The sequence below is a fragment of the Bombina bombina genome, chromosome 3, assembly GCF_027579735.1.
Source record: "Bombina bombina isolate aBomBom1 chromosome 3, aBomBom1.pri, whole genome shotgun sequence".
NCBI lineage: Eukaryota > Metazoa > Chordata > Amphibia > Anura > Bombinatoridae > Bombina > Bombina bombina.
In genome coordinates this window covers 1030316172-1030326171 of record NC_069501.1, presented here as the reverse complement: position 1 = coordinate 1030326171, position 10000 = coordinate 1030316172, and the positions used below count along the sequence as shown (strand labels likewise).

At 38.9% G+C, this 10000-nt stretch overlaps 1 protein-coding gene across 1 annotated transcript in view; it reads right to left on the bottom strand.

The window, feature by feature from the left end:
• Positions 1 to 5028: 5028 nt before the first annotated feature.
• The window catches only part of LOC128652045 (TRAF family member-associated NF-kappa-B activator), a 165157-nt gene continuing 160185 nt past the window's right edge, over positions 5029 to 10000 (bottom strand). The window contains exon 4 of the mRNA XM_053705000.1: positions 5029 to 5380. Coding sequence (XP_053560975.1) covers positions 5207 to 5380 — 174 coding nt within the window. The 3' untranslated portion in view covers positions 5029 to 5206. The remainder of the gene's footprint in view (positions 5381 to 10000) is intronic.

Below are 10000 nucleotides of genomic sequence, written 5' to 3'. Positions count from 1 at the left end.
CAGAAAATGGAAAAGTGCTGTGGTCATTAAGGGGTTAAAGGAATAATATTTTAATGGATTTTTACTATGTGATGAAAAATGACTCGCAACAGGGGTACTTGGTACTTTTTCAGTGAATGATAAGAGATGATATTATTATAGTAACATATTCATCAAATGTATTGAGAAGGTTTCACTAACAAAGGTAACTAAGTTACCATACCATTGATAACCTTCGTTTCATATTATTTACATTTTTTCACATCTTTTACACTTTACACATTTTTTCATATTACTAAGAAACGAGCCGTTCTCAACCAATGTTATTTGTAATAATCACTATAAATCACTATAGTCTTTTATATCATCACAGTAGTTTTATAGAGGAATTTTTTATTTTTCTATTTTAAAAGTGAAAATCATTTTTATTAATTTAAGTAAATTTTAGAATGTAGGAGCACAAGTTACATACACACCCATTCATTCACTTATGAACATTTAAGTTATACACTAAACAAGTACCTGTTCTAATATATTTATTTACAGATTTTCAAACAGATTGTGGATATATATGTGTATTACAAATAAGCTTGTTCACATAATATTATTAGTTTTTAGAAGCTTGCAAATAGACTATAGAGTATATAGAGATCACATATACACTCATTAGCATCTAATTATCTTATGGTAAGAATTAGGCGTCTAGCTGTTGACGAATGTGTATTATCTTGCAGTGATCTTTTATTAATGTTTGTATATATATATATATATATATATATATATATATATATATATAAAAAAAACTAAATGATTGTTCTATATTCCTGGTCATACTGTACCCCATACCAATATCCTTTATAACATTTATAATGTTCATATAAACAAGTCCAGATTGTTTCAGTTTTTATAAGTCACCTAATACAGTTCATTATTAATTTTCTAAATATGTAAAAAAAATGTTTTTAATATTGATCCTAAGGATTTGTGAATTTAACAACCAAACAGTGGCTATTCACCTTTTCATCACTTACAACATTTTTTTAAAAAGTGACATAGTGATTGGTTAGAATATAAACTGACTACTCTGATTTGATCACATTATGTTCTTATAGTACGATCTACGAGTTTAACTATATCCCTGACGAAGTGCCGTAACGGAACGAAACATGTTGGATGTGGGTGACTACAAATAGGCTGTTTTCACTGGCTGTAATGTTGTCAATTGTTTGACTGTACTTCAAGCTGTTTTATCAACATTAATAATAAAAGTTACCTTTTACCTTTTCGGACCATTGCCAGCTGGACTCTGTTCATCCAATATGAGTTGTTGCACAATATTTCTTCTTATAAGCGGACTTTTAGGGCAAAACCCGCTTCCAGCTGGAGTGATACGCTCATGATTAGCCTGCCACACGATCGAACGCAGAAATTTGTTCTGGGATTGTGTTGAAGGTGTTTGTTACATACAGCACTGTAGCGCCTGGGATTTACACTGGAAGAACCAGCTACAAGCCCAGACACTCCTTGGATTTTCGTTCGACAGGACCCATACACACTGGATAGTATGGTAACTGAGCGTCTTTATCTTCATATACCATGCTAGTTAGCTACTTGATAACAAAGTCAATGTAAAAGAAACAACGTCATGTTTACTACATATAAGAGACTTTTCAAATAACAGCTACATTAGTTCCACCCTGACACATATTATATACTTGATATTAAAGGAATGATAGCTGCTGGAAAAAGACTCTATATGCAACACACAGCACAAGATACTTTGCTTAACTTTAGGCTTTAAGCATTATACTGATAAAAGCCTACAGTAGTAGCATATCAGGCTCATTTTCTTTTCCTTAAAGAAAAACAAAACCTAAACTAAAAAAAATGCTGGTCCTAAAAAAAGATTGGCCTAAAATTGACATTTGGTTGGGCATTGCCCACAGCTCTTTTGCTGCCCAAAAAATCCCTGTGCTAAAAAATATTGCCCTAAAGTAAATCAACTCTTTTAGGAGAGAAAAAAACTAAACTAAAAAAACCTTAATCTTAAAGGGACACTAAACCCAAATTTTTTCTTTAGTAATTCAGAAAGAGCATGCAATTTTAAGCAACTTTCTAATTTACTCCTATTATCAATTTTTCTTCATTCTCTTGCTGTCATTATTTGAAAAAGAAGGCATCTAAGCTTTTTTTTGGTTTCAGTACTCTGGACAGCACTTTTTTATTGGTGGATGGATTTATCCACCAATTAGCAAGGACAACCCAGGTTGTTCACCAAAAATGGGCCGACATCTAAACTTACATTCTTTCTTTTCAAATAAAGATACCAAGAGAATGAAGAATATTTGATAATAGGAGTAAATTAGAAAGTTGCTTAAAATTTCATGCTCAATCTGCATCACGAAAGAAATTTTTGGGTACAGTGTCCCTTTAATTAGCACTCGAGCAGGAGCACTGATTACCACCTCACTTGTAATCTAGCTCAAAAGATTTGCAGCTGGAATTTGGGGATACCGATAAATTAATGCTGCATATAGGATGTTTGAGTTATGCAGAAAGTTATCTCTCCAACTTTTCTGCTTTATGTGCTCAGAGTTTGGTTATCTCAGATCTGATAATGTAGTATATGAAATGTGCTGTCTCAAAGAAATATGTATTAATAGTTCAGGATTGCTCTAACATTAGTTCATTATTGCAATAGCTGTCCAGAAGCCTCAGTTTTATGTTTGAGATGCCCCACTTTGCCTCTTACACTAAAAGCAGTAGTAGTATTCTCATGTTCTGTTAAGTATTGAGCTGTCTTGATAAGGGGAGTGCAGTTTTTGCTTCTCTCATGAGATATTAGTCAATACAAGGCTTCAATCCAGTAACACTCACTTATATCATTCCATTGTGTTTGTGGTGTTGTGTGTTCCCAATAATCATGCCTAACAAAATTAAAGGGATATGAAATCCCAAAAATTTCCTTTGTGATTCAGACAGACCATACAATTTTAAAAAAGTTTCCAATTTTCTTCTATTATCAAATTTTTGCTTTCTTCCCATGATATTCTGTGTTTAGGAGATACCTAGGTATGGTATCTGGAGCACATGTGATGCCTCGATATTGAGGCATCACTGCAATACCCTTTTTAAGCCCACAGATGCAGAGAGGGTCACTCTGTGGCTCTATCTGCATCGGCCAGCGATGGTGCCAATCATTGGTGGCGTGGGAGGGATACGAGGGAGGCGGTTGGGCGGCCCATTGCTGGTTCACATCCTCTCAGTGGGGATTTGGTTGTGGCAGTGCGGCAAGGGTGGCGGGAGCGCTATTTAGAACACTATAGAGTATAGAGTCGAGTATAGTGTAAATTATTGGGAAAGGGATCTGGGAGGGGGTAGGATATTGGGGGGGGGTGGCAGCTACACTACAGAAAAATGGGGTATAATTAAAAAAAAAAAAGCCCAATTTTGACAAAACTGGGTACTGGCAGACAGCTGCCTGTACCCAAGATGGCGGCAAATAGGTAGAGGGGGGGTGGTTAGAGAGCTGTTTAGGGGGATTAGGGAGGTTGGAGGCTAAGGGGGGGATCCAACAAAGCAATATATATATATATATATATATATATATATATATATATATATAAATAAAAAAACAATTCTATAAAAAAAAGCCTTCTATTTTAGTACTGGCAGACTCTTTCTGCCAGTACTTAAGATGGTGGTGACAATTGTGAAGTGGGGGAGGGAAGAGATCAGGGGGTGGGATGTGTCAGGTGGGAGGCTGATCTCTACACTAAAGCTAAAATTAACCCTACAAGCTACCTAATTTAAGCCTTTCACTGCTGGGCATAAGTGTTACAATGTATCGCTAATTTTGAAAAAAAAAAAGGTTTGGAAATAGCAAAGTGCTACTTGTACTTATTGCCCTATAACTTGCAAAAAAAGCAAAGTACATGTAAACATTTGGTATTTCTAAACTGAGGACAAAATTTAGAATCTATTTAGCATGGGTGTTTTTTGGTGGTTGTAGATGTGTAACAGATTTGGGGGGTCAAATTTAGAAAAATGTTTTATTCATCATATTTTATAAAAAAAAATTATAGTAAATTATAAGATATGATGAAAATAATAGTATCTTTAAAAATTCCATTTAATGTTGAGAAAAACGGTATATAATATGTGTGGGTACAGTACATGAGTAAGAGGAAAATTACAGCTAAACACAAACACCACAGGAATGTAAAAATAGCCCTGGTTCCAAACGCTAAGAAAATTGAAAAGTGCTGTGGTCACTAAGGGGTTAAGCATATGTCCCTGCTTTTCAACAAAAGATACCAATAAAACAAAAAAAATGATAATAGAAATAAAATAGAAAGTTGTTAAAATTGCACACTCTGGGGTATATTTAGTAAAGTGCAGATGGACATGATGTAGCGTATCATGTCTGCCGCACATCGATAAATGCTGACAGAATACGCTGTGGGCATTTATCATTGCACCAGCAGTTCTTGTGAACTGCTGGTGCAATGCCGCCCCCTGCAGATTCACGGCCACTAGCAGGGGCTGTCAATCAACCCGATCGTATTCGATCGGGTTGATTTCTGTCTGCCGCCTCAGAGCAGGCGGACAGGTTATGGAGCAGCGGTCTTTAGACCGCTGCTTCATAACTTCTGTTTCTGACCAGCCTCAAGGCTCATCGGAAACATGGGGCATCAAGCTCCGTATGGAGATTGATAAATTGACCCCTCTATCTAAAGCATTAAATAAACATTTTGGATTTCATATTCCTTTAAGGAGTGGTGTACTATTTCCCCTGCAGGTGAGGGCGCTTATAAAATGTATCCACACATGAATGGACTGGTGGCAAGAAATCTATTCAACCTCTTATTCTTAGCATTATAAAATTGTATAATGAACATCACTTTATATGAGCAACACATTATCTATAGTTTGCTTTGGTGTATGCCACTTATTCACAACCAGAGTGTCTGCAGTTCTTTTGAGTGTCACAGCATCTAAGGGTGTCACAAACATTACAAAAATAATCAAAATTCAAATGGCTATGAATTCCAAATCTGAAAAGGTTTATACTTTGTCACTCATAGTATCTCTTTTTTTAATATATAAATGCATGACTATAATACAAAGCTTGGGGTGTTATTAAGAGGTATATCCAATAAATTAGGGGTGTAACATGATTTTCAAGTAAAAAATGCAAATTAAGGAGCGTTGTTAATGCTGACATTTATTCTACATGCCCAGTAAGGTGCCTAAGGTATTCCCCTTTGGTTGCAGCACCTGCTGGAAATACAGCTTGACAGAAGTCACAAATCTGAGAACTTATTCGCACATCTGAATTCATATCCATGGGATGACCCAGCTGACATTCTTCAGAAAGGCAACCTGGAGACCATGAAGGCTGGGAAAATATAAAGGAAACATTAAATTGGGTTAAATATTTAGAGAGCATAGCACAACTTCTTAAAGTCAATATCATGTTTGAATTATTAAATGTATTATGATATATTGTTTTAAATCTGTATAACAAAAGATAACATAAGAACACAAATATTTTTCTAAAGAGGATTTTTAAGGTAAATAAATAACACCTTCTAGGTTATATATGTAACATATTTAAGTTTTTGTTCTTTGATAAAAGTGAACATTGGTAAAATAAATTGAATATCCATACATAGTGAATAATTTATGTGAATTATCATAGGATTCGGATAGACTTGATTCAATGGAGTGATATCTGATACAAAAATGGTGCACAACCTGCCTATCATGACAACATAAAAGATGCATTTTGATGGTTTAGCAGTGGTGCGGATGGAAACAGATTACAATAGGTTCCAATGAAAGTCACAGTTGCGTGATCCCTTTTATAAACCAATTTTGAATACGCCAGTACTGTTAGTGACAATCACAACATTGTGAGTGTGACTTACAATAAAATACTAAAATGAGAAATAAAAACATGCTATTTAGATGTTAGGGTCCTGAAGTGACTTTTTCTGCAGATCCCATTATCTGTACAGGATTTCACATACTCAACACATATATACAATTGTAAATTAACGTATACTTATGTAAATGTGTGCAGTGTTTCCAAATAGTATGAAATAGTTGCAAATATGTCCAAAATGCCTTTTCAAGGACTTGAAAATTCAAAACTGGCCTTGAAAAGGTGCTAAAAAGTCACTTGAAAATGGATTGTGATCGCAGAGAACTTTTAAGCCCCATAAGAATAAAAGAGCTTTTATTGAGGATCTGAAAACACATTTGCAAATGCGGAAGGAGCCAATAATGTGCTATTGTGATCACATCAAATCACAGCCAATAGATTGTGATTGTGGTCTATATTGGTTTTTTTTTTTTTATTTATTTTCAAAACAAGCTTTATTGATTTGTAAAAAAGGAAGAGCAACATTACATAGGTATAGCAATTTTTACAAAGGGTACATTACATTGGGAAGATACTTTCTGATATAAACAAATTTACCCTTCTATATTCCCTGAGCTTCTAAGAGCTAGTGTTTATCATGTCTGGAGCAGGATATTCCTATTTACAAATTGAATGTCTTCAACTTCTTTCAGTATTGTCCTTGAGCTTGCTCCAACGAGTAGGAAGACTCGTTGTATACATATAATTTCACAACTTTGGCATAACATGTTCATTGTAGCTTAACATCAGAGTTAAATTGTCTTAACACTAAAGCACTGAGCATTTTTACCACATACTGCTGAGGATTGGAGGTTTCTGACGTTATGGCCCAGATGGGCTAAAAGAAAGAAGGTAAACGGAGAAGTGTTGAAGGAAGGAGGGAGAAAAAAAAAAAAAAAAAAAAAAGGGGCGTGGGGTTGGGGAAGGGGGAAGGCAGGTAGGGATGACAGAGAAGGCAGGACCATGTGTTTTGAGGATTTTGGGGCGAGGGGGGAAGGAAAGGGTGATGGTTAGCTATAAGGGAGATGAGATATGTACCAATGAGGTGGGGATATTAGGCCTAGGGACAGGATCTGCCCCCCTAATGGTTTGGGTAATGTTCCTATGTGCTCAGCTTTTGGTTTCCTATTAGATTTCGCTAAAACCCTTTGCCCGACCATATCAATGTCATCATCTCATGTGTGGCTAGCCTACCTGTCTTAAGATAGTGATATCTTTCGAGCTTCAACAGTTCCTCTACCCTAGCCCTCCACTCTCGTATGTCTGGCACCTGAGTTGCCTTCCAGTGCCTGGGTATTAGGCCCTTCGCACTGTTTAGCATGAGCAGCAGAAGTAGGTACTTGTCCTCTCCCGTCACTTTAGGGAGTCCATGGTAGATCAAATATGATGGTTTTGGAGGGATAATGACCTTTAGTACTCTGCTCATGTCTCCCAACACCTCCTCCCAGTAGGATTGTATTTGTGGACATCTCCACCAGATATGCAGGAGGGTTCCCTCCCCACCACATCCCCTCCAGCATCCCCCACTTGTGTGCGGATAGATTTTTTGTAGTCTATGAGGGGTCATGTACCACCTGCTGAGCAATTTGAAGTGGGTTTCCTGTATTCTCATTGACACTGAGGCTCTCCTGGCCCTATCAAAGATCTTGAGCCATTCTCTATATTCTATCTCCTGGTCTAGGTCTGCCTGCCAGGCCTGGGTGTAGCTCGGGAGAGAAAATTCCCCTTTCAACAAGAGTATTTTGTATATCTGAGAGATAAGATGGGTCGGGGTTTGGGACATCGTGCAGAGAGTTTCAAATATTGTCCTTTGCCTCGTGAGCGAGGCTCTGTCTTTGTGTGTTTTGAGGTAGTGTGTTATCTGTGCCATTCTAAACCAGGAGGCAAAGATATCTGGGGCCCATTCCATCAATTCTGCATGTGTTTTGAGCCTATCTTGGTGTATTATGTTGGAAATGGAGGCCTCCTGCAGAGTGTGGTACGCTCCCGGAGCATGTGGTGTGTTTTCTATTCCCAGTTCTGGGTTGTCTCGAACTGGAGTGTTTGGTGAGTTATGGGAAGAAAGCTGCGGGTTTTCGCTAAGTAGTCTGTCCCATGTCACAAATACCTGCTCCATCAGGGGGTACCTCTGTACCGCAGGGGGGCGGTGTTTAGCAGGGACCCACGCTAGGGCTCCTGTGTTGTTGCGGTTCAAGACCTCGTTATCCATCTGGACCCAGGCCTTGCTGCGTAAGTTCTGGCTCCACTCGACTATCCTCTGAAGGGAGATAGCTCTCTGGTATTCCTTCAGCAGGGTCAACCCCAGCCCCCCCTTTCTCTGGGCAAGTAGATGGTCTGTTTTCTGATTCTGGGTTTTACCCCATTCCAGATGTAGGACTCCATGGCTGTTTGTATTTGCCTAATGTATGGTGTGGTTGGGTGAATCGGGACTGTCTGCATCACGTACAGCACCCTCGGCAAGATATTCATCTTGATCACCCCCACCCATCCCATCCATGAGATTGTTTTATTTTTCCAGTTGTTTAAGTCTTTGATTATGTCTTCACAGATGAGCTTATAGTTAGTTTCTGATATCTCTCTGATGTTAGAGGAGATTAAAATTCCTAGGTATCTGATGGACTGTTCTGCAATTTTGATGGGGCAGTCCGTGTAGTGAGCCGCAAACACCGTGGGTTGTTCTGTAATGTTTAATATTTCTGATTTCTGGGGGTTAAGCAGAAAGTTGGATACTTCTCCGTAGGCGGAGAATTCCGACAGTGCTTCCTTAAGTGAGCTAGGGAGTCGGATAGCGTCAACAGAATATCATCTGCATACATCGAAAGCTTATGCTCTGCCCCCCTCGATCCTTAATCCCCTAATGGTCGGGTTAGCTCTTATTTTGCTCGCCAGTGCTTCAACTGTCAGAGCAAACAACAATGGCGAGAGGGGGCATCCCTGCCTTGTTCCGTTTTGGATCTGGAAGGTGTTCGATAGCGTACCGTTGACCCTAATTTTGGCATTAGGTGCCGAGTAGAGTGACATAATCACATTTATTATGCTGGGACCGAATCCGAACTTCTTGAGGGTATGACGCATGAAGGGCCAACTCACCCGGTCAAACGCTTTTTCTGCGTCTGTTGAGACCAGGGTGAGTGGCTGATTATGATTGTGGGCGTATGTGATCATCTGAAGGGTTTTAAGAGTGTTGTCGCTTCTCGGGCGGGTATAAACCCTACCTGATCAGTAGAGACCAGGTTTGGCAAGAGCTTATTTATTCGCGATGCTATGACCTTGGCCAGAATCTTCACATCTGAATTTAAAAGAGATATAGGCCTGTAATTTTCAGGTTTGTCGGGTGGTTTCCCGGGTTTGGGGATTACTGTAATGTAAGCTTCTAGCATGGAGCGTGGAAGAGTTGGGGAGTCGGATAGTGTGTTAAACAGTTTCATCAGATTTGGGGCTAGTGTATCTGCATATTTTTTGTAATACTTGAGTCCAAATCCATCCGGCCCAGGGCTTTTGACGGTGGGGAGGTCTTTGATTGCTTTTTTAATTTCCAATATGGAAATGGGAGTATCCAGTGCCTCTCTGTCCCCCTCTGTGATCTTGGGGAGGGCTACTCTTCTCTATGTACTTGTTTGAGGTTGTATAATGAAGCATAGTACTGTCTAAAGGTATCCGCTATCGAGTCTGCGTCTGATTTGATATTACCCTCTTTATCCACTATCTGATGCACATGAGATTTAATCTGTTTGCGAGCTAGAAAGCTAGCGAGTAGCTTTCCTGCCTTATCCCCCTGCTCGTAGTAGAGTTGTCTCAGCTTTAGTGCTTGGTTCTGGTACTCTTCCTGTAGGAATTTCATGAGTGTCTTTCTAGCAGTGATCAGTGTTTCGGAATGTGCCTCATCTGTTGGCTGTGCTTTGTGTTTTGTTTTGGCATTGACTACTTGTGTCAGCAGATTTTGGTAGTGTTCCCTTCTAGCCCTTCTGAGTCCCGCTCTCCTTTTGATAAGGAGGTCCCTGATAGTGCACTTGTGTGCTTCCCAAACCATGGTGACTGGTAATTGGTCATCGGTGTTGTGACGAAAGTACTCCAGGATAGCACCACTCAGTT